This window comes from Stegostoma tigrinum, chromosome 20, assembly GCF_030684315.1.
Source record: "Stegostoma tigrinum isolate sSteTig4 chromosome 20, sSteTig4.hap1, whole genome shotgun sequence".
In the NCBI taxonomy this organism is placed as follows: domain Eukaryota; kingdom Metazoa; phylum Chordata; class Chondrichthyes; order Orectolobiformes; family Stegostomatidae; genus Stegostoma; species Stegostoma tigrinum.
The window spans coordinates 23016910-23043107 of NC_081373.1; the positions used below are offsets into that span (position 1 = coordinate 23016910).

The window sequence follows — 26198 nt, forward strand, 5'->3', positions numbered from 1 at the left end:
TCATATATAATAAACTTTTATTTCCCCATGAGGAAAACATTTTAAAAGTAACACTAGAACCACTTTGATGGTTTCTGTGAATAATTTTCATTCGAAAGGGAGGATAAAAGATTCGATGTACTTTTTGACAGAGGTCTTCCACTTCTTAAGGGTTTGTTTTCTTCCTTGCTTGGGTTTTTCTCTAGCTAGCAACATCCAAGGCCAGGGATATAGATGGGTGGATTTGTCTGAAGTAACTGAAGCCGCCTAACTAGAAATTTAACTAATAGTATCCTGTTTGGTGGGGGCTCGGGGGCGGGGGGGGGCAACAATGCACATTGTCAAGTATGAACCTGTACCTTATTGAATTCTTGGTAAAACATGAAATGAAGGATAATGACTCAATTCATCCGTGCAGCAGTTTGTCTATTATCATTATTCTGGCTTATAATAGTTGTACTCTTCTTACTTTGGGTCTGGGACCAAATTATGTTATATTTGTGTTCAACCTCCTGTGATGCCTCAGTTGCATTGTGTCAAATCCTTCTCTGCTGTCTTGTGAGGATGTTGATTTTAGAGAGGATGGTGAACAGGCACGGCAATGTTTAAACCATCAGTGACAAGATCAGGCTGGCTTTTCATGTGCATGTACCTTTAAGTGGACACATCTGAGATTGCAGCCCATTGCCATCCAATACAAGAAGGATGTGATCTGTTATCCTATGACTCCTGCAGACAGAACATGGTAGCAGTTGTACAGCTCCAACATCTCTATAGTTGACATTGTTCGTGTATAGTCTTCAAATAATTAGTCCTCATTTTTTTAACCATCCTTGAATGATTGGCTTGTTTACAATACACAGATGTACTCATCAACCATGAGAACTGACTTGCTGGTACTTGCTTTTCATTAACTGAACTTGAAGTCCTTCCAGAACATTACTCCAATTATGTCCACGTATTTAATCCCTCCCCATACCCCATATGCCCACCTCCATTTGAACATCTGCCCCTGTTTGGCTGATTCAGCTTCATTGGCTGTGGTGCATATGAAGCACAGTGCCATTGTCTTCAGCCAACAAGCTTCTGTGCTGTGCAATTCTGTTCAAAACCTCTTGCACAAAAAAACTCCTCAGATCCTGTTACAATTGGAGTATTGGCTGACAAATAAATATGGTACAATATTATCTTCATAATTATGCTATTTCAACATGACTGAAATGGGATAAACTTTTAAGTTTATTTTGTCACCAAAATTTTATCTGGTCCTGTAAATAAAGGGGACCATCTGTGTTCATGTAATTGACTGCTCCAAGAACTGCCATTTTAGTCCAAAAATTGCTGTATGATGTGACTTCTGGAACGTCACAATGCCAGAGTCTCAATTTTTCCCTCTTGTACTTTGGAGGGGAAGGTTGTCACACATTGACAAATCAGGCACCACTGTTCCTTTATCTGTTCAAACTCTCTTTTTCTTAAAAATGTATTGAAGGTGTAAGTGGACTTTTACACCATTAGTTTGATTTGGAATATAAGAAGTATATAATTTGTATATTGTTATTATAGCTATCACAGCAAGACATTTGCGGATAGTTATATAAATGTATTTTCAAAATATTAACCTAATCCAGATTTTGCTTCCAAAGTGGCTGACTACAAGTTTCTTGCCGTAATACTAATGCATTTAGAAAATGCCAAGATTTTTAAGCCAGCAAAAGAAGCTGAATTTTTTTTGCCTGTAGTGGGTGTAATAACATCTTTAATGCCAATACAAAAACATAAAATGACTCCCTTAAGGTGATAGTGACATCATCTGGAGCATACATTCGGATAGACCTCTTTATACACTGAAATTGACTTGGTATGCTGTGATGAAAATATTCACATCTAATTGATATTAAGTTGTTCAGTAAGGAGCCTTAGATAATGAATATCCCTTCCCATAATAAAATATAGCTCAAATTAATCCGTCCATTACTCATCTCTTGTTTCCATGCATGCGTCAGATACTCAGAGGGCTATTAGTTGGAGAGGTCAAATGTACAGAGATTTACATGACTCACTGGAAGGATTGAGAAATGTGAGAGTGAAAAGGAATATTGATCGCTCAGTAGAAATTAAATATTCAGAAGAAAAGTTTATTCAAATAACAGCTATTTTTCCAATTAATTCTAACTATAGCCAGCAAGCACATCTGGAGAGGTCAGTTTGTTGTTTTTCACTGAGTAATTTCATAGATCCCATAATTTTCCACAGTCAAAACTGAATACTTAATGCAAATGCACCATAATTAAAGAAGCATTTGGATGCTGATTCAAAACAAATGCTTCGTGAGTGTTCAAACAAGCATTGAAACAAACCTTTCAGTATATACATAGAACCTTTGTCACTTTTCATTTCAAAAATGAGAAGACATCAGATCATGGCCAGATCTTGACAAAGACTGTTAGGAATCCTGGTGGTCAACGGTAGTTCACCTTAGTGCCACAGCATGTTTCATTATTTAATTCCTAATCACAGTACTGCATAGTCATTTTTATTCCGAAGACAAATGTACTTCCCATTGTATGTGCAGCAAGATTTCCTAATCACAGAAGAGAGGGCCAGTTGATAGTTCAGTGATGAAGTATTGATCAATGATATGGTGGGATAGCAGTGGAAATCCCTGCCCTTTAATAAACAATGTAAATATAAAATACTCCTATCTGAATGACATGTCGTCAGTGCGATTAGATCAAACCAAGGTACCAGACTTGACCCATCAATCTTCTGAATAAGTGATGAGGATACTACCCAACGTTCGAAGCTGACACCAACACAGTGGAATGACAGAACATGCCTAAACAGAACTTACACAAAGTTCCAACACATTCAGTGGAACATTAAAAATAATATGCTATAATGCAGATATGCATTGAGTAACATTCTGCTGTAGAAGGCAAAAGATTCATTTCAATGATGAGTGTTTACATGAAGCACATTTTGTGATGGAGCCTTCCTTATGAGTGTTGTAGATCTCCTACTTCTGATTGGAGCTTCCTTCCTGGAAGTAAGTTAATGTAATATTGACTTTTAACTTTTTTCCTTCCAGCACTGGACCAGTTGCTTGCAGAACTTGAGACATTTTTGAAGTTACTGGATAATGAAAATCTCAGCCTCAGTGCCTTAGCAAGAAAATGCGTCTTATCAGATCTACTTCACAACATCATCAGTTCTTCAGGTCAGTCTCATATTTAGCCCTGGTTTGGGTACGTTTGTTGCAGCAAGTTAGGTGGCACTGAATTTTAGAACATCTTAGTCCACAGCTATCAACTGTGTGAAGTGACACAGACCAGAAGGCTCCAATTAGAAATTTACAGGGTGTGCTGTCTTAACTGGTAGTGATTAGAATAGCAGAACAAGATGTTTCAATTGGAGTCAGCACCACCAGGATAAGAAGAGAAAATCAACAATTTTTCCTAGTCCTAAACATCAGGGAACATATGAATATCCTGGGATTACCATTGACAAGAAAGTTAACTGTACCAGCCATGTAAATATCCTAGCTTTACAGTAGGCCATGGGCTGGCAATTCTGCAGCAAACAGCTCATCTCTTTCCCCAGATCCTGTCTATCCTCTACAAAGCACACATCAGGAGTATAATAGAATTCTCTCAGCTTGCCTTGTTGTTCTAACAACACTAAAGAAGCTCAACCCAATCTGGACCAATCAGGCTGCTTGATCAACACCCCCGCCCACCCTGCTGGCCCTTCACTCCCTCCACCACTGACAAAATGGCAACAATGTGTACCATCTACATGAAGCATTGCCACAATTCAACAAGTCACCTCAAACATTGTCCATCAAGCATACAACCTTTTAGCACACTGAAAGATAAAGGCTGCAGACACTTGGGAATGTTGATATCTCCAAAGTCTCTTCTAAATCACACACCATCCTGACTCAGAGCTGTATTACCATTCCTCAATTTCATTGTGTCCAATCCTGGAACTTTCTCTTTGACAGCACTGTGCAGCCAGTCAAGAAGGTGGCTCACCACCACCTTCTCAAGGGTAATTAGGAAAGGTCAATTAATACTGTGCTTAGACCCCAGAAATATTTGAAATAAAGTATAATTCATTCAAGCCTGTTAAACCTCATCTCATTAGATGACAGTAGATTTGTTCCCTCTCCATTTGCCTCCAAGTTTCTATAACTGTAATACTCTTGCCTAACAAAAATTGAAAATCCCTCTGCGAAAGGTGCACAGATATAGGCAGATGTTTGAAAGCAGATTCTAGTCAACATCTTCTGTGAATACTCAGCTAACACTGGACTCCCAGTGGGAAGGGACAGGTGGGTTTACAGTGTTTTCATACAGTCATGAAACAAATAGAGAACCTTGCAGTTATGAGCTTATCCTTCAGCCAAAAAGTCAACAGATTTTTTGTGCAGCAGATGTCAAAGATGCTCACTGTTAGGGCAATTGCTCTTTCATTACTTGATTTTTGCTGGCTTTCAAAACAGTCATGAGTCATGAAATCATCTTATGCACCCCTTCAGAAATGGCTTCTGAGGTTGCTAAATGTCAAATATTGCTCCCTCACTTGAAGTGCTCTTTTATGACGAGCTGAAAGGGAAATTTAAAAAAAAAATAGAAACCGCTGCTTTGCACAACAACCATTGAACATTTGAAAAAGAAAAATAGGTTAGTGCTTTTGGGTGGAATCTGGGAAAGTAGTGTGCCATATTTGTGGAAAATTACTTTATTTTTATATCACCTACTTCTTTATATGATTTTAGATGAATACAGAATATGAGTAGGATGTTGTCAAAATGGAAAATAAGCCTCATACAACCACAGTACCTTTTTTTAATTTGTTCATGGGATAAGGGCTTTGCAGGCTGGGCCAGCATTTATTGCTGGTTCCTAATTTGCCAGAGGGTAATTAAGAGTCAACTATCCTTCCCTAAAGGGTATTAGTGAACCAGTTGGGTCTTTCCCTCAAGAATTGATTCATGACCTTCATTTGACCCTTCATTCTGAATTCTCCTTTTATTGAATTTAAATCCCACTGCCTGCTATAGTAGTTTTATCAACCCAGATCCCTGGAATATTACCTGGATCTCTGGAGTAACAATCTAGCAGCAACATCACTAGGCCATCATCTCCTCACTGACTATTACTATTTGGAGTTGATGACAATCATTTATTGAGTCCAAGTTACAGAAACTTTTCAAGACTCTAAATTTTCCACCTGTTTTAATATCACCTATCACTTCATCATTAAGCAAGAGCTTTGATCTCTCATTGCCTTATTAGTAAAAAAATTCTAAAGTAACAGTAAAAACAAACAGTTAGATGAAACATTTTAAAGAAAAATTTTATTATGCAAGCAAGATATTTAATGAAGACTAAGCATGTCCAAGTTCTTCAAGGACCGCAACTTTCCCCCCACAGTGGTCAAGAACGCCCTTGACCGCGTCTCCCGCGTTTCCCGCAACACATCCCTCACACCCCGCCCCCACCACAACCACCCTAAGAGGATCCCCCTCGTTCTCACACACTACCCCACCAACCTCCGGATACAACGCATCATCCTCCGACACTTCCGCCATCTACAATCCGACCCCACCACCCAAGACATTTTTCCATCCCCACCCCTGTCTGCTTTCCGGAGAGACCACTCTCTCCGTGACTCCCTTGTTCGCTCCACACTGCCCTCCAACCCCACCACACCCGGCACCTTCCCCTGCAACAGCAGGAAATGCTACACTTGCCCCCACACTCCTCCCTCACCCCTATCCCAGGCCCCAAGATGACTTTCCATATTAAGCAGAGGTTCACCTGCACATCTGCCAATGTGGTATACTGCATCCACTGTACTCGGTGTGGCTCCCTCTACATTGGGGAAACCAAGCGGAGGCTTGGGGACCGCTTTGCAGAACACCTCCGCTCGGTTCGCAATAAACAACTGCACCTCCCAGTCGCAAACCATTTCCACTCCCCCTCCCATTCTTTAGATGACATGTCCATCATGGGCCTCTTGCAGTGTCACAATGATGCCACCCGAAGGTTGCAGGAACAGCAACTTATATTCCGCTTGGGAACCCTGCAGCCCAATGGTATCAATGCAGACTTCACCAGCTTCAAAATCTCCCCTTCCCCCACCACATCCCAAAACCAGCCCAGTTCGTCCCCTTCCCCCCACTGCACCACACAACCAGCCCAGCTCTTCCCCTCCACCCACTGCATCCCAAAACCAGTCCAACCTGTCTCTGCCTCCCTAACCTGTTCTTCCTCTCACCCATCCCTTCCTCCCACCCCAAGCCGCACCTCCATCTCCTACCTACTAACCTCATTCCACCTCCTTGACCTGTCCGTCTTCCCTGGACTGACCTATCCCCTCCCTACCTCCCCACCTATACTCTCCTCTCCACCTATCTTCTTTTCTCTCCATCTTCGGTCCGCCTCCCCCCTCTCCCTATTTATTCCAGAACCCTCACCCCATCCCCCTCTCTGATGAAGGGTCTAGACCCGAAACGTCAGCTTTTGTGCTCCTGAGATGCTGCTTGGCCTGCTGTGTTCATACAGCCTCACATTTCAGCAGATGTTGGTCTGTTTGACTTTGCATTTGCTTTATAAAGGCATGTATGATCACATACTTCTCCAAAAGACAATTTTATTCTTGACAGTTATAACTTCTCATGCCAACCTTTACAAATGTCTTCTATTCACCATGCAACTACTTTCTGACTGTTTGTCAACCAGTTCAAATTATAGAAGTGCCTCTATTCCTTCGTGTAGCATATCCAAGGCCTGAATTTTCATAAAGACCAAATAATGCTCTGGCTTAAGCAAAATGGTTCTGGTTTCAGGAAGTCCCTTCCTTGTATCCAGCACCCACCATTTTCAATCTGGGGATGGAGGGGTCAAGAACCAGGATCAGGTGTGGGCTCAATGTTGCACACCTGATGTTCAAGAAGACAGCTACACATATTAAAATGCTACTAACCTCAAACAAATCCAGTAGTCATAACTATGACGTCCAAAATATGACATGTGACTTTAAATCTTCCAAAAGACAGTCTAAAGTTGCTGGAGATCTTTGGAGATATAGTTTAGCCTTTAGAAAAGATATGGGATAGCTTTGGATAAATTCAGAAATAACTTTGTAAGAGGTGAAATGCATTTGGGAGCCATCAAATGCCCTTTAGGGTTGTTAGAGATCGACATGAATGTGCATACAAAGTGGATGAACTCAATGGAACTCCAAAGTTGATCAGAACTGTCGAGCTGTCAAGTGTTTCAAATCACCTGGTCTTTAAATTTGTGAAAAATATTCTTGCATGTGGGAAAAAACTTGGTATTTTACTCTGTTGACATGAGCATGAGGCCTATCATTATGGATTTGTGCCACACAAATGGTTTCACAACCTATCATCACAGTCCAATGGCTGTCAGTTTATAATTTTATTGATAGCTTTCAGTGCTTATAAAGTCTTTGAGTGGGGTGATGATTATAAATGTTTGCTTTGATAAGAAATTAAGTGTTAAGAGAAGTTAAATGTAGTGAATGAATTTTTTATCAGCTTTTTTTAAATTCATCATTAGACACTTAAAAACGTTTATTTCATCTTGCTATGTGGTCCGTGTTCTCCCCACTTGGTGACTTAGCATAAAGGCTAGGAAGTACCTCGGGCATGGTGAAAGGTTGCATGGAGGGTATGAAGGGCATTATAGTTTCTGGTCATGGACAACTCCCAGAATGTTGATATTGGGAGGATTCAATGATGGGAATGCTGTTGAATACTAAGGAGAGATGTTTAGATTCTCTCTTGTGAAATATGGTTATTTTGTGACATTTGTGTAAAGAGAATGTTCTTTGCCATTTATAAACAAAAAGCCAAAATGTAGTCTTGGTCTTGCTGCAGTTGAACACAGACTGGGAATTGGTGAATAGGGCCACACATTGTGCAGTCGTCAGTGAACATCCTGCTACTGATCTTATGGGGGGAAAGGCCATCGATGAGGCAGTTGAAGATGGTTTGGGCCAAGGAAACTACCCTGAGGAATATGGATCTCCATTTTGTTTAGTACCTAGGATGTGGGTATTGTTAGCTAGGCCAGCATTTCTTGCCCTTTCTTACTTGCCTGTAAGAAGTGTTTGAGCTGTCTTGAACTGCTTTGGGTATAGGGGCTCCCTGATGCTGTTCGAAAGGTGAGATGTTATGGTGTTGGGATGATTGATCTCCAACAGCAACCATCTTCCTTTTGTCCAAGGTATGATTCCATACAGAGGAGAATTTTCCACTGATTTCCATTGGTTTACTTTGACTGGAAATTGCATGTTGTGTGCAGGCAAGTGTGGAAGCTGTATTTGCATGAAAGACTCTCACAATCAACATGTATATGAATGACCCATCCTGGTATTAGCTGATGGAGAAATCCTGCTCCAGGGCACCAGCAGAATTTTTACTGATTGACTAAACAGGTGGATGAGGGTAAAGCAGTTGATGTGGTGTCTATGGATTTCAGTGAAGCGTTTGATAAGGTGCTCCATGGTAGGCTGTTGCATAAAATACAGAGTCATGGGATTGAGGGTGATTTAGCAGTTTGAATCGGAAATTGGCTAGCTCTAAGAAGACAGAGGGTGGTGGTTGATGGGAAATGTTCATTCTGGAGTTTAGTTACTAGTGGTGTACCGCAAGGATCTGTTTTGGGGCCACTGCTATTTGTCATTTTTATAAATGTACTGGATGAGAGCGTAGAAGGATGGTTTAGTACATTTGCAAATGACACCCAAGTCGGTGGAGTTGTGGATAGTGCAGAAGGATGTTGCAGGTTACAGAGGGACATAGATAAGCTGCAGAGCTGGGCTGAGAGGTGGCAAATGGAGTTTAATGCAGAAAAGTGTGAGGTGATTCACTTTGGAAGGAGTGACAGGAATACAGGGTACTGGGCTAATGGTAAGATTCTTGGTAGTGTGGATGAGCAGAGAGATCTTGGTGTCTGTGTGCGTAGCTCCCTCATAGTTGCCTCCCAGGTTGATAGGGTTGTTAGGAAGGCGTATGGTGTGTTAGATTTTATTGGTGGAGGGTTACGTTTCGGAGTCATGAGGTCATGTTGCAGCTGTTCAAAACTCTGGTGCGGTGCACTTGGTGTATTGTGTATAGTTCTGGTCGTTGCATTATAGGAAGGATGTGTAAGCATTGGAAAGTGTGCAGAGGAGACTTACCAGGATGTTGCCTGGTGTGGAGGGAAGGTCTTATAAAGAAAGGCAAAGGGACTTGAGGCTGTTTTCATTGGCGAGAAGGAGGTTAAGAGATGACCTAATAGAGACAGACAAGATGATCAGAGGATTAGATAGGGTGGACAGTGAGCGCCTTTTTCCTCGGATGGTGATGGCTAACACGAGGGTACATAACTTTAAATTGAGGGGTGATCGATATAGGACAGATGTCAGAGGTAGGCTCTTTACTCAGAGAGTAGTAAGGGCATGGAATGCCCTGCCTGCAACAGTAGTAGACTTGCCAACTTTAAGGGCATTTAAATGGTCATTGGATAAACATGTGAATGATAATGGAATAGTGTAGGTTAGATGGGCTTCAGATTGATTTCACAGGTCAGTGCAACATCGAGGGCTGAAGGTCCTGTACTGCGCTGTAATGTTATATGTTCTATATTCTATGTTCAATGTTCTATGATTGTGCTCTGGAATTTTTCTGCACATCAGTCTAGACAAAAAGGCTGGATTTCAACACTCCCTAGTATTGGTTTGAAGGCAGAGGCAACTTGGTAATTCCAATAAGTGTCCCTCCCTGCCATTCCTGCCCTGACTTCAAGTATGTCAGCAGCAGGGTTGGTGTCAGTTCCCTAGCCAGTGGACCAGTTGACAGTCTTTATCCTCCCACTGCTGCAGGAGAAGTTGTTGTTCAGGCTGGTGATAAATGGGAAGGGCCCCTCTTTAACAGGACTCCTAGGCACAGAAGGTTTTACCTCCCCCAGGTTGCTCTCAGTAATAGCCTGTCAAAACAAGACCCCCTCCATCTCCTCATCCTTCTTGATGATATCTGTAGACTTTGACACCAGAAAGATGCCCAACAAATGCCTAAACCCTCATCCACACTGCATCCTGTTTCCTGCAGTCCTGGAGATCTACCAGCCAGTAATTGACCGCAGCTGTCTTGAAGCACAGCTTCCTGACCCAGAAGGCCTCTAGTTCCACTCCCAGCCTACCGATAGCAAAAGGCGCTCTCCTCCACTCCCCCCCCCCCCCCCCCCCCCCCCCCCGCGCCCTACTGTGTTTCTCTTGGACAAGTTCCCTCCTACTGCAATTTTTTTAGCTGGAATCTTGTATTTTGCCCTCATATGCTGAAGTTGCACCTTTTCCACCCATTCACTGAGCAACAAGTGTGCAACAATTACTGGCTGGATCAGGGCTAGGCTGCTGGATAAATATAATGATTCATGGCAAACTACAATCCCTGTGTCATGTTCATTGACTGATGCAGTGATGTTGTTCAGAAATTGCTCACACATATGTTGTAGAGGATTAATTTAGGCCTATCTTGATGTTGAAATAGATCAGAACTGATAATTGCTCTGATTATGAAATCTCGGGAAGATTGTTTTGCACATATACAAGGAATTAAGATTCAACTAGTGTCGCTCGAACTTTTACACACCATTTAAATTGCCTCTGGGTCGAATAGGTGGAGTCCGTCATCAAATAATTTGTGTATAATTGGTTGGACAGAGCAAACACGATAAGTCAGAATGTCATTTTTCTTTCAAATGTTTCTCGTGTTTTTATAGTGTTTAAGCAGCTATTTTTCATTTACATCTTAAAGTATAAATTTTCAATTTGTTGCTAAAACTAGAATATATTACTTTATGTTTAAATTTGTAGCTGGAGAGGAAGAATATATCTATATGAACAAAGTTCTGCTTGAAGAAACCAGTGTAACTGAGAAGAAAGTGGTAGAGAAAGGTAAGTGGATCAGTGGGAGGTCTTTTGTCTGGAAAAGAGACTTTAACATTAGCAGTCTGCTGTTTATGTTCTGTTCAAAGGTTTTCATTCTTAAAATATTTTCACATTATGTCATTAACACTGATTGAGGTCATAGGTCAGATCTACTGGTTGCTCTCATATCCAAAGAATGCCACGTAACAAGAAAAGACCTAAAGGCCATTACACCATTCCAAAAGCAGGAATTCGTTGTCTGTTGAATCAGCTACTGAAAGCTGTTGTTACCTGGAAGTTAGGTTTGAAAACACATGAACATAAACGAATAAAGACCGAAAGAACTGCGGATACTGTAAATCAGTAACTAAAACAGAAAATGTTGGAAAAACTCACCAGGTCTGGCAGCATCTGTGGAGGGAAATCAGTGTGTACATTTCTGGTTGAGTTACCCTTCCTCAGAACTGGAAGTTCTGAGTGCATTTGATAGCCAGACCTAATACAAAGGTCCTAATTGGATAATGGCAACATGCTTTTAGCTGGTAAAACTGTAATAGTAGAAGAAAGCTTCGCCTCTTGCTAATCTGCTCCTATGTACTCCAGATGTGGATAAATCTGATACATCTCTACAGGTCATGTGGTTCTCCAGCCAGACAAGCAGATGTACTTGTGTGGATGTTTTAGGAATTTGGTTTGGAAATGATTAAACACAATAATGATTTCCTGCATATGCCAGGCAAAACTTAATCTACATCTGTTCGGATAAACAGCTGTCCACACCAGATTTTCAGGGACATTGTAGCTTTAAGAAGTGTATATCTTTCCGTTCTGCATGTTGATCCTCCTAATTTTGTTGTTTAAAGGACTGCAGTCGTCTTTTTTCGTTGCCTTTGACAAATTCTAATATATTGTAGAAGTTAATGTCAATTTGGCCAATTTGTATTGAAGGACAAAGTTGTGGCTGCAAGCCCCACTTCAAGAGTTGAGCCAGTTGGATGATGCTGCAGTTGTGTTGTCAGAGGGCAGTGTTGTAGGCACGCAGCGCAAAAGGAGGCAGTGTTGAGGGGGTGCTGAACTGTTACAACTGCTTTTCTTCGGGACAGATGTTAAACTAATGCCCTGTCAACCTGATGTTAAAGATCCTGTTTCACAATTTGAAGGAGGATGGAAGCGATACTGGGCATTCGAAAGCAAGTTAAGGGGCTGAATCTGACATTTTCTTTTGGCTAAGTGCAAGTTGCTTGCTTTGAGACCCAGCGTGTTTTCTCACCGAGTCCTCCCAAACTCACCTCATTAATTACCTCCCATGCCCCAATAGGTCTCCCATGTCCGATTTCCACTCTGTATTGCCACGTGTCATCATCAAAATAAATCAACTCATTGCTGAGGGGATATCCCCAAATTTACTGGCATCCTGGCACTCCTTTCCATCTTAAGAGATCATTGTGCACCCGGACGTGTGCTGAGAGTCCAAAGCTGCCCTGTATAGAACATAGAACATTACAGCACAGTACAGGCCCTTCGGCCCTCGATGTTGTGCCGACCTGTCATACTGATCTGAAGCCCATCTGACCTACACTATTCCATGTACGTCCATATGCTTGTCCGTGGTTCCTGGTATCTGCCCCATATAGGATATAAGGGGAAATGAGCACACCATTTTGCAGGCAGAGAACTGGAGGTCCTGGTGGTTGGGCTGGTGCCAACACAGGACTTCCTCTCCCTCAGGAACAGCAGTGGAGACCATGACACCAGACCACGCCAGCCTGCTCCAAGCTTGCTACTCTGGTTAGAATAAACTCCAACCTCAATGTAAGATGAAGGTCAATGTCTTTCTGAACTCTATCATGGTAAGTTCCACCATCTTCTCTGTCATTCCTCATTCTCTGCTGAAATGCTACTGCATGTACCACCCAAAAAGGCTCATGCTCTAACACCTCTCACTATTGCCTGTAACATTTACCCCACTCTCTCTCTCTCTCTCTCACCCTCACCCCAACTCTGCATGCTGTCTGTACTGCCTACTACTCACTCGGGCACCTCCCCACCGGCACCAACAGAAATAATGTGCCAGCCACTTTCATTCTGGGAAGAAAACAGCCCTCTTTAGGCAAGAAAGTTTAGGCGGTGTACTGTCCATTATTTGGTTCTTCATTTTTTATCTGCAGAGGATTCGGTCTCTCACCACCCAAGCAAAGCCTGGACTGGTGGTCCTTGACTTACTGAGGCAGGAATCCCTGACTGAAGCATATCCCCCTTGTCTTGATTGAATTGAGGGCTGCTGACTGCCATGGCAGGCTTCCTGGCATTGAGTCTGCCCTAACATGCAAAACAAGACAGCTGTAACGTGGGCTTGGTATATCTGGCTGAGGGGAAGAAGTGCAAAAAGGAAGACAAGGTAGTATAAGGCAAGTGGGTTCTGATTGAGTGAATGTTAGGACAGCAAATAAAATGTCCAGAGATGCAGCCTGGTCCAGTCCATGACCTGGGTGCCTGTCCCTGGGCACACGGTGTCCTTGTTGCAGTATCGCTATGAGAGTTGCCAAATATAGCCTGAGGTGTAGCATTGAAATGCAGAACCATCCTGGAACTAGATCGGAGATGTGTAAGGGTGTTATTAGAGGCTGGAACATTGGATATCAATGTGGGGTGAGTGTTGCTAGTGCCCATGGAGCATGCCCTGAGAAGTTGATGTCTGGAGTCCAACATGGAGTTTGTTCGGAGCAAGCAGTGAAACCAACAGATACCTGCACTGATTTCCATGTTGAGATTTCCTGATGTCTAATTTGTTTGATAAATTTGATAAGATTGGAAATTGGATATTAATGTGCTGAATTGAGCCATCCAAAAGGAGCTTAACAAACATTAATCTTTGTCAATTGTCAACCCACCATTGCCTGTTGAGATTCTTCACCAAGCTTTGTGTGAAAACCGCAAAAATGCATTGATCAGATCTCAATATTTAGATGGGCTTGGCGGATTTAGAGTCAGAGTCATACAGCATGGAAACAGACCCTTCCGTCCAACCAATACATGCCAACCACAATCCCAAACTAAACTGGTTCCACCTGCCTGAACTTGGCCCTTAGCCCTCCAAATTTTTCCTATTTGTGTAGTTATCCAAATGTCTTTTAAACGTTGTATCTGTACCCCCTTCACTTCCTCTGGAAGTTCATTTCACGCACAAACTACTCTGTGTAAAAAAAGAAATTACCCCCCTTATCCTTTTAAAATATTTCTCCTCTCTCCTGAAAAAATGCCCCCTAATTTGATATCCCCCACCATAGGGAAATGACCCTGCCATTCACCTTATCTATAAACCTCATGATTTTTAAAACCTTTATAAGGTACTTCTCACCTAGTTCTATCACATATCTCACTACAGCCATATCACTCAGAGACTTATTGCAGTCTATCCAAGAAGACTACGTGTTAACATAAGAGAAGAACAATAGTGTTCCAGAAGTGGTGGAAAAGGCTTAATTAAATAAACGTTCAACTGATGTTTCCAATTTGAGCCACCCTGGCTACCTCGTTTCCTAATCGCAAAATTATCTGCAGGATATTTTCATATTGAAATTAAATTATTCTCCTCCATTAACTTCTGTGGCTTACCCCAGTTCTATGAGATGCACTTGGGCCATGTACAGTCCGTGGATAGCAAGGTCAGATTGTTGTCAATTATGATGCTCCATCGCATTTTAGCTGTGTCCTTTTCTAATCATTAACAGGATCCAAAATGAACTCCAATGACCACAGCAGTGTAAACACAGGCAAAGGTATAGAGAACTTGGCCAGTGTTGTAGTTCAATCATGCTATTTTCTTGGGGCTGAATTTTCATCTTGGAGTGTAGTGAGAGTTAGGAAGCATCCCAGTTTGACACATCCATCCAGGAATAAAGGGTTTGAGATGTGATTTTCCTTCTGGGAGAGAAGTGTTGGCATTCCCTGATTTGACATAATAGTTGTAAAATTTCTTCTTTCCTTGATCAATTAAGTTGATAATTTTTGCTGATACCTTGAAGCTCAAATGTGCAAGTGGTGTGAAGTGGCTGACTTGAATCCTCTGCTACTGATACTTAAATCAGCTGTCTAAAACCAAAATGTTATGGGGATGTAGGAACTGCAGATTGTTTTGAAAGAAGGTTTGTGGATGAGTATCTTTTTTTGCAGTTTCATGCATGCCATTGTTACCATTGTTTCTGCATGTAGTCTGTATGAGCTTGAGTTGGCATATATTAAATTGGAGGGTAAGTGGGAAACATTTATTGGCATGCGGCTGGAAGGTGCCATAGGAGTTAGTCGAGGTCATGAATCTGAACTAAGCTAGAATGGAGGAGAAATGGGGTCACCAGTAAGACCTATTGATCTTAACTTACAAAAGGTTCCCATATCCAGGCTATTCTTCGCAACTCCACTGGAAAGCTGTGAATCATCTCATCCAGAAATTGGCCCAAGTTCACTGAAATTTATTGGGGACTAGGAAATGCCTAGTCTACACTGTGATGGAATTGGCCAGGTCAGGGATGCAGAGTATGCATTACCCTGATCCCACACCAGTGAAAATTGGGGGACTTGGGAAAAATTGCAACAGGAATTTCAGAACCAGCTCTCACCCACCATTTTTTAAGTAGCTCCAAAGTTGCTCCAGCTCTGTGAAAATCCAGGCCCTTATCGGGAGTACAGTTTTGAAAGTTAGTCCTCAGATCCTTTGGCGTTGCATTTCTGCCTCTTTTCATTCTGTCCATCAAACCCATGCTAGGATTTACTGATCTTTCATTTTTGATTTGGCCCCAGGAAGTATATGTGTGGTCAACACATAATCCTGCTTTCATTGGCAGACAAAGCCCAGCTTTTGCAAAGGCTTTCATCTTCATTCGAAAAACAGATGTTTTGGCGCTGACTAAGAAATGTTCACATTATGCGGCTGCAGCCTCTTCCTTTCGCAGTATCATATCAAAGCCATGCCAGCAACCACTCTTCTGCAACTCTGTCATTCTGGTTTAATTGTGTAAATTACTTATACCAGGATGACTCAACCTTTAAGTGACTCCTGACAATGACAATGCTCCAGATGCAGAACCATCCAGTTTCATTTCATACAGTTGTTGGAGTTGTACTCTTCAAAGGTAAACAGCACTAATCAAGTTATTCATAATTCCTCCAAGTGAAGAGAAATGAGGCAGAGAACTATCAACCCTGCAGCTCATGACAAAGAGATGTCTTCTCTTTCAGGGTAAAACTTCAACTCAATTAATTATAATGAGACAAATCTTGCCAAAAACACTATATGTGTTACTCAACACAATTTGGAGTCAGTAGATACAGGTTAAAGAAGTGTTGAACACGCAGGACCATAAAATCTTTTCTAGTTTGCTTTTCAAATCCCACTACCACAGATCAGAGGTTTTCCTGTGCAGCATTTGAGGCTGACTTAAGTATAGTATTGATTGACAAAGGAGCTAAAGCATTTTGGGAATAGGCAGGAAAATAGAGGCAACAGTCAGATCAGTCACTATCTTAACAAAAGGCTTGGTGAGCAAGGGGTGGGGTATGCTATTCCTGCACCTAAACAATTGGCTTCTTTATCAATTATCATTCCAGGTCTGGGACTCAGAAACATTTTGGCACAGTTGTAATGTTTCATTTAAGGTGCAGGAAATATGAAGCTGAGACTTCAGATTTGAGCTGGTGGTCGGAATATCAGTGAAGAATATCATAGTTTGTGGCATTGTCCCTCTGTTTGAAGTATGCCTATTTCTGTGTGTGTTACTGTACAAGTGGTACTGAGTGAAAATAAGTGCAGGGTAAATTACCCATCACCAATGCTTTGTGCTCCTGGTAAACAGTGCATTGCTTCCACTAAAACCAGAACGATTATATTGTGTGTGATCACATTACGTTATTCTGATTAAATATTAAGGCAAGTAAACTGGATTAGTTTGGCTCACCATGGAGAAATTAAAGACTGGTTAGTTATTTGTTTTGAGCATTTATCATTCCAGAAGAACCCATATTCCTGTAGAGGCCCAAACAATTGCAACATAATTGATTTTTTTTTTATTCCTGTTCATTTTGGCAGCTTACTATGACCACTATTTACACAGTAGTCTCCAACATCTGACTTGGATGATCGGAACAAAGGCCCGTATCTGATGTTTGCACTGTCAATGCAGGACGTAATTTGTCGTGAACTATGATGTTTAAATTAGAATCCACTTCAGAATTTAAGTGAGTTTATCCTGGCACTGTCATGTGTCAAAAAAAACAAAATGGCCTGATCTCTCTGACTATACAAATATTCATTCACTAATTCTGAGTTATACCAATTCTTCTTTCATTGCTCCTCATTTTGTGTATTAGTTAGGTGCATTTCTGCATTTTGCAACCTTATATGGCAAGTAGTGACCATCTCCTACGAGAGATAATCTAACAATCTCCCATTACCAGTAGCTTTATTACTGCTCAATGCTATATCATCAATATTCTGAGAGTTACTGATGACCAGAAGTTTAATTGAACTAATTATCAGCATCATCATAGAATCCCTACAGTGTAGAAAAAAGCCCTTCGGCCTACCAAGTCCACACCTACAAATACTGTGGTCACAAGAACAGTTTGCTGACCTTTGGAGAGTCAAAGTCCGCTCATCATCTAGAAGGCACAAGTCAGGAAGGTAATGGATAATGCTTCATTCTTTTGAATGACTGTTGATTCAAAATACCCGAAAATAATTTTAGAGGGATGTTAGCTTTGCTGGCTGGCCAGGACTGATTGCTAATCTTTATTTGTCCTTGTGATGGTGTTTGTGAACTAGCTTCTTGATAAACTGCAGTCTGTTTGGTGTAGGAACACCCAAAATGCTGCTAGGGAGGGAGTTCCAGGACTTTCAGCCACTCTCACTGAAGGAGCTTTGCTATATTTACAAGTCAGGATGCTGAGTGACTTGGAAGGAAATCAGGTGGTGTTCCCACGTAGCAACTGGCCTTATCCTTATAGATGGTAGTGATTGTGGCTTTGGAAGATGCTGTTTAGAGAGCCTTGGTGAATACTTCCTTTGAATTTTGTAGCTGGTTATGTACTACGGCTACTGTCTGGTGGAGGGAGTGGATGTTTGTGGATATAGTACCAACAAAGTGGACTGCTTTGTCCTGGATAGTTTCAGGCTTCTTATGAGTTGAGGGACTTTCATTCTTCCAAGCAAGTACGCAGTATTCTACCGTACTCCTGACTTGTGAATTGTTAATGGTGGACAGGTTTTGGGCAGTCACGAGACAAGTTACTTGCTGCAGTATCGCAGGCCTCTAATCTGCTCTTGTATTTGCAGTTAATATATGGCTATCCAAATTCAGTTTCTGGTCAATGATTATGCAAGGACATTGATATTGGGAGCTTCTGTGATAGTAGTGCAATTAAATGTCAAGGGACATCGGTTAGATGTTCTCCTATTGGAGGTAGTCATTGCCTGGCACTTCAATGGCACGTGTGTTACTTACCACTTGTCAGTCCAAGGCTGGACATTGTCCAGGTCGTTTTGCATTTGGACATGGACTACTTCAGTCTCCGAGGAGTTGCAAATGGTGCTGAACATTTTGCTATCAGCAGTGAACATTTCCACCTCTGACCTTATGATGGAGGGAAGGCCATTAATGAAGTAACTGAAGATGGTTGGGCTTAGGACAGTACCCTGCACAAAAAAAGCCTCTTGTGATGCAGTCATAGTATCTATCCCTACCTGTGTACCAGGAGACCTGGGTTCAAGTCACACCTTCTCCAGAGGTGCGTAATAGTGTCTCTGAACAGGCTGATTAGAGAAAATATCTACTCTGAAGAAGTCTTGCAGAGCTATCCTGGATTTAAGATGACTGACTTCAGTTAACCACAGCCATCTTCCTTTGTGCTTGGTATGACTCTGTCCGTGGAAAATTTTCCCCGATTCTCATTAATTCCTGTTTTGTTTGGGCTCCGTTATGCCACAGATTGTCAAGTACTACCATCCAATGCTGCTTGCTAGCACTGATGGATAGAGGACTGATGGGGTAGAAATTGGTTGGGTTGGGTTTGTCTTACTTTTTGTGTATAGGGCATATCTGATCAATTTTCCACAGTGTAGCTGGACTAGAACAGCATGGCACGTGGCAAGTTCTGGAGCGTGAGTGTTCAGTACTACTGCCAGAATGTTGTCAGGCCTTGTAGTCTTTGCAGTATCCAGTGTCTTCAGCTGTTTCTTGATGTCATGTGGAGTGAATGGAATTGGCTGAAGACTGGTACCTGTGGTGCCTGGGACCTCTGGAGAAGGCCAAGATGGATCGTCCGCTTGGCACTTTCGCCTGAAGATTATTATGAATGCTTCAGCCTTGTCTTTTGCATTGACATGCTGGGCTCACCCATCATTGAGGACAGAGATATTTGTGGAGTTTGCACCTGCAGTGAGTTGTTTAATTCTCCACCACTACTCATGACTGATTGGGCCAGGATTTCAGAGCTTAAATCTGATCCAGTGGTTGTGGGATCGCTTAGCACTGTCTATCACTTGCAGCTTATGCTGTTTGGCACGCAAGTAGTACTGTTTTGAGGCTTCACCAGGTTGACACCTCACTTTTCAGTGTGCCTGATGTTGCTCCTGCTTGTCCTCTTGTACTTTCCACTGAATTCTGGCTGATCCCCTGGCTTGATGGTAATAGTTGTGGGGGACTATGTCAGGTCATAAGATTACAGATTGCACTGGAGTACAATTCTGCTGCTGTTGATAGCCCACAGCGCCTCATGGATGCCGAGTCTTGAGTTGCTAGACCTGTTCAAAGTCTGTCCCGTTCAGCCACAGTGATAGTGCCACCCTACATGATAGACAGTATCTTCATTGTGAAGGCAGGACATTGTCTCCACAAGTACTGTGCAGTGGTCACTCTTACTGATACTGTCATAGACAGGTGTAGATTGGTGACGATAAAATTAAGAATATTTTTCCCTCTTGTTGATTCCCTGCCGCAGACTCAGTCTAGCAGCTCTGTCTTTTAGGACCCAATAAGCTTGATCAGTAACGGAACTGTTGAGCCATGTTTGGTCAACATTGAAGGCCCCACCCAGAGTACACTGTCACCCTTATCATCCTCAGTGCTTCCTGCAAGTGCTATTCAACATGGAGGAGTATCGATTCATAAGGTGAGGGAGGACGGTATATAGTGATCAGCAGGGAGCTTCCTTGCCCATGTTTGACCAATAGTATGAGATTTCATGGGTTTCAGGGTCAATGTTGAGGATTCCGAAGGCAACTTCCTCCCGGTTGTATACCACTATACTGCCTCCTCTGCCTGCCCTGTCCTGCTGGTGAGGCAGAACATGGCCAGAGATAGCAAAGGTGTTGTCTGGGAAATGGCTTCTGTCATGCGATTCTGTGAATACGGTCATATCAGGTTGTTGCTTGACTAGACTGTGAGATAGTTCTCATAATTTTGGCAATAGCTCCCAGATGTTAATAAGGAGGCTTTGCAGGTTTGATCGGGCCGAGATGGCCTTTGGTGTTTTTCTTCCCAAGGTTAAAGCCAGTTGGTTCGTCTGATTTCATTGCTTTTCTGAAATGTTTTAGGAATTGTTGAGGGACTTGCACAGCTATTTCAGATGTCAGTTAGAAAGCAGTCCCATTGCTGGAGGTGTGGAGCCACGTGTATTGCAGATCAGGTCAGGATGGCAGATTTCCTTCCCTAAAGGATTTTTGTGAACGAAATGATGTTTTGTTTTAATGACAATCACTATATACATGGTCACCTTGAGAATTAATTCCTGATAGTTTTATACTTGAATTAAAATCTTACCATCTTCTATGGTGAGATTCTAACCTGGGTCCCTAGAGTTTTCAAGATTTATAGTCTATTTACAAAACCACAATACCAGCACCTCCCCATTCAATGCCATGCACCCTATCTGTAAGAGTCACTGCAGCAATTTGTCAAGGGTCCAGTGACAGACCCAATTAAACTCATGGCTCTATTGCTGAATGGCAGAAAGCAAGCAGTTAAGTAGGAACAATATCACATGACACAGAGCCTCCTGATTTGGAAGTGCATCGCTGTCGCCTCATTGTCCCTGGATCAAGATCCTGGAACTCTCGAACAGCACTCTGGGTGATCCTACTTAACACGGACTTTAGCCTTCAAGAATATAGTTCCACACCTCTTTCTCAAGGGCAATTATCACTGGGCAGCAAATGCTAACCTAACCAGCTCCACACACATTCTATGAATGAATAAATGTAGTACGGCTAGTTCATTTAGGTCGTCTTCAGCAAGTGGTGACTCTTACTGAGATATCGTTTCCAAGCAGTAGCCGGTTCTGAGGAAGCGTCACCAGACCCAAAACGTTAGCTCAGTTCTTTCCCTCACAGATGCTGCCAGACCTGCTAATCTTTTCCAGCAACTTTGTTTTCGTTTGTAGCCCCTTAGTAGTACCTTATCGAAGAAACTCTTGTACTGTGATAAATGCTAACAAGTGGTTTGAACAAACCAATGCACCACTGCCAGTTAAATCCTTATCTTTATTCCTCATCAGACAAAATTAGAAGCAGAAACCTGGCTTTATGTCATACACAACAGTTTAAAGGCAATTAATACATGTGCTTAACTCAACACAGACCAAGAATCAACCCTGCAATCATTTGGTCTCTGTTGCTCAATGCTAATTAAACACTGTTCTTATACAAAAGAAAATCCAGAAAGTGTCTCACTTTTCTGAAAAAAAGAGTTTAAGTTCCAGGACCAGAAACTCTAGCTCAGAGCCTCTTCCTTGCATTCATAAAGTCACATCGAACAATCTCTAAAGTCTTTTCCCACAGCAAAATACTGCAGGTGCCGAGAATATGCAGTGAGTAGAGAAAGTGTTGAACAGGAAAAGCTGGAGTGAAAGAAGAGCTTTTTGATGTAGCAAGTGATTGGGATCCGGAATGGGCTGCCCACAGGCATGGCGGCAGATTCAGTCATGGTTTTAAAAGTGTATTGATAACTATCTGAACAGACAAAATTTGCAGGGCAAGAAGGATAAAGCAGGGTTGTGGGACCAGTTGAGTTTGTAGACCCAGCACTGACATGGCAGGCCAAATGGTTTCTTATTTGCTATAACTATCTAATAATACTACAATCTGCTGCAGGACAGGTAACATTTGCTGAGCAGCAAACAGCGTTAACAGGCTAAGTTTATCTGGGCACCTTAAAGTAATGACATGGGGTCAAAAGTGTGAGGTTATTTTGCTGTGGCAGGAATTACAAGAATTGGAAATTCAAATGCCTCCACCAACACCTCACAAGCAGTGAGGCTGCATCACCAGGGAGAGAATGGCTGAAGGACAAAGCATTGTTGAAGTAAGGTAGGTTTAGCTAGGAGATGCTGGGGCCAGGCATGTAGGCCTCAGCAATGGGAAGGGGATGCCGTCATGCTGTGCTGGCTGTGTCATTGTGTTGGGACCGCACATGGTTCGTGAAGTGCCCATCAATTGGGGCCCTGCTATAGAATTGGGAAAATTTAGTCTAACTCTATGTTTGAGGACCTTGCTTCAGAATTTCTTCCTGTTTAATTACTGGTTTCAAAACAAAAATTCTGCTTTTTGACATCTGCTAATTGCAAAAAATCATTCAAACATTGACAGTTGTAACTTCTCTACACATAATAACAAGCAGTCTGACATCACCAGCTGGTGGCAAATGTTAACATTCTTTAAACAGTAAATGACTGCCCTCAGCATAAGGAAAACAAATTTTTTAACAGTTCATTAGTTGAATGGTGACATTATGGGTTAACACTTTATTCCTGCCACCTTTGAGACTTGGCTTCAACACTGCTCTGAATAGACTGAATGAGGCTCTATATTTTCTGCTGGTCACAAAAGTCCTATGTGTGATGAGTTTGGGTTTTGTCAAATTAGTTCCTAGTGGGTGTTGGGGCACAACACAGAATGGGCACTCAATTAGCAATTGCTTTCAGAAAGAGCACAAGGGCGACTGGTGTAAAAAGCGGAAATGGTATGCCAACGCAGCAGATAATGGGTGTTCCTTTTAACTGAGAACAAAGTTAAATTGTTGGGATTGAGTAAAAGGAGGTTCACAGCTGATTAAGCCGTATCTGACCTGGGAATGGGGTATAAGAGCTCACAGCAACAGAGTACTTTGTTTTGCAGGATCAGCAGCATCCCTTACTTTGGTTAGCACTATATCAGCTCATAACAATCAGTACTGGATTTGAAATAGTGTGCAGTTTATTTAGACACAAAATTCTTCGATTGAACATTACATCATTTGTCAGCTTTGGGTCAGTGATGGCAAATCTTGCCTCTCAATCAGAGCATGACCAGACAGGCTCTCCTGTATAGTATTGAAGGAGTGCTGCATTGTTGAAGGTCTCTGCTTTTGGATCAGACACAGTTATTCTGACATAGCTGAAACAATGATTATTTGGCAATTGACTCCCTGCAATTTGTTGGATCACATTGCACATAGTGAACATAGGAACATAAGAACTAGGAGCAGGAGTAGGCCATCTGGCCCCTCGAGCCTGCCCCACCACTCAATAAGATCATGACTGATCTTTTTGAGACTCAGCTCCACTTACCTGCCCACTCACCACATTACTGTTCAAAAATTTATCTAGCCTTTCCTTAAACACATTCAGCGAGGTAGCTTCAACCGCTTCACCAGGCAGGGAATTCCACAGATTCACAACTCTTTGGGTGAAGAAGTTCCTCCTGACCTCAGTCCTACATCTGCTTCCGTTTATTTTGAGGCTATGCCCTCTAGTCCTAGTTTCACCTGCTAGTGGAAACAACCTCCCTGCCTCCACCTTATCGATTCCCTTCATAATCTTATACGTTTCTATAAAATCTCCCCGCATTCTTCTGAATTCCAATGAATACAATCCCAGTCGACTCAGTCTGTCCTCATATCCAACAATCTCAACTCCGGAATCAACTGATTGAATCTCCTCTGCACCCTCAACTGATTGAATTTCCTCTGCACCCTCCTCTCATCCACACTGGAAGTGAGTCCACCTCGGAAGGACTGAATTGGCTGTGAAGCCTTTTGAGGTTTTCTGAAACGAGATATAAATGTTAGTTCTTTCTTTTCTTAATCTCATCTCAGTATGTAGTTGAAGTAGTTGAATTCAGTGACTTCCAAAGGGAACCTAGTCCATTTTGATTGATGCAGCTCAGGCTGATACTTTGCGAAAGTTTCAGCTTTCAGTTCCTGAAAATGGGTTTCAACTTTGCGAGGTTTAGCAAGGGTCATTAGAGCTGAAGCGCTAAGTCTGATTTCTCTTCACAGATGCTGCCAGATCTGCTGAGCTTTTCCAGCAATTTCTGTTTTGGTTTCAACTTTAGGACACTTGGCAGCAGCCAAACAGTGTGCAGGGGATTCTGTTATAAGGCGATAGTTGTGCTCCTGTGCAAATCACATCATAGAAAATCCTGCTAAAGAAATCATGGGGCCTATAGGAAAAGTGGGAGTTTGGGGCAGACCATCAAAAAATACCACTCAAAATTGCTCAAAAATCACTCAAAAGCCTAACACAAATTTTAGCACAGTTTGAATAAATGTTTAATTTGTATTTAATAATGAAATAAAAGTAAATGTAAATTTTTACCTTGAAAAAGTGTCAAGGTGTCTTGACGGGGAAGGAGGTTTTGAGGTTGCTGCGTTGTTACTGCAGGGGCTGAGGAGGATGATGATCATCATGTGCACTAGTGGTTGCAGGATTAGGCCGAAAAATATGGCTGTAGTTTACTGTCTTCTGACTCTTTCTTGGGGGTTGGCTTTTATCACCTGTACGCTTCTGGCTAACATTCTTGTCACATTGTCCTAGCATTTTGTGGGTAACATGGCAGAATTTGCAAAAAAAAGTACTATACCTTTCACAGCAAGTGTGATGATCACGTGATGCCAGGGCGGAGACTCTTTCAGTGCTAACATTGCGCATGCTCAGCACGAAGCCCACAAAACGATCATGTGATGTCGCGCATACTCGATAGAATCGCATTACAGCCAATACGAGTTCGCGTTTTAGAGATAGCATTCCCCTATTTGTCAGTCGTGTTATACCCGATTCACATTGCCAGAACACGTTAGCAGATATTCCTGTAGACGATGGAATTGAAACTGTAACCACACTCCGGGGATTTGAAACAATTTGAGGAAAGCCAGTAATCCCGTTTTGTAAAACGTATGAGTCAATGTTGGAAGTACATGGTTTCTAAATTATTCATTATCACTGGGACCAAAGCAGTTCAGTCTATTATCAGCGGGGAGAACTGACACGTTTATATTCTGGATGGAAACTTGTGTTCTTTTGGTCGGCACTAGCTGTTTTTGTTTCGGGTTTCCAGTGTCTGTAATCTTTTGCTGTTTTACTGGAACTGAAGCAGTAGGTTGAGGACAAAGTAAACTGATTGTTAATGTGCAAATGTGTAAAAACACTAATTATGATGTTAGGTGTTTCAAATTGGTACCTTGCTACAAAAGTTCACCTTGGGTAATAACATAAACAACGTGAGTTTGAATGGTCACAGTGTAGAAGCCATTCGGCCAATCAGTTCAAAGCTAGCTCCTTGAAGACCTAAACATCCTAAGCCCACACCCTTTATGTATAGACCTGCTAATTGTCTTCCCTCCAGGTGCTTACTGTCCAATCTGCTTCTGAAAAGCCACAATTAAATCTGCCTCCAGCACCCTTTCAAGCAGTGTAGATTGTAACCATCTCCTCCGTAGACAAATGTTTCCTCATGTCGCCTTTGTCTCTGTTGCCAATACGCATTATTCTAATTATATAAATATTTTACTTATATAAAACACATCCCATCAGTTAATTTTTAATCACTCACAGGACTTGGGATCACAGGCTGGACCAGCATTTATTGACCATCCCTAGTTGCCCTTGAGAAGGTGGTGGTGAGCTGTCTTCTTGAATCTCTGCAGTCCATGTAGGGTAGGTAGACCCACAATACCCATAGGGAGGGAATTCCAGGACTTTGACCCAGCGACAGCGAAGGAACAGTGATATATTCTCAATTGCGATGGTCAGTGTCTTGGACGGGAACTTGAATGTGGTGGTGTTCCCATGTGTCTGATGCCCTTCCCCTTCTAGGCAAAAAGCTGTATGAGAATCTTTGGTGAATTTCTGGTACAGTGACTGAGGATGTGGTGCCAAATCAGATCAGATGGGAGGTGGTTGCACTTAGAAGGTTGAAGAATTTGATTGATATAATCACTTAGGTTTAGCAAAGAGTTGAAGTTGCT

At 42.1% G+C, this 26198-nt stretch overlaps 1 protein-coding gene across 1 annotated transcript in view; it reads left to right on the forward strand.

Annotated features, from left to right (window-relative positions):
• afap1l2 (actin filament associated protein 1-like 2) overlaps positions 1-26198 on the forward strand; it is a 219742-nt gene that overhangs the window by 103434 nt on the left and 90110 nt on the right. Inside the window, exons 2-3 of the mRNA XM_048551350.2 lie at positions 3071-3199; positions 10873-10953. Coding sequence (XP_048407307.1) covers positions 3071-3199; positions 10873-10953 — 210 coding nt within the window. The remainder of the gene's footprint in view (positions 1-3070; positions 3200-10872; positions 10954-26198) is intronic.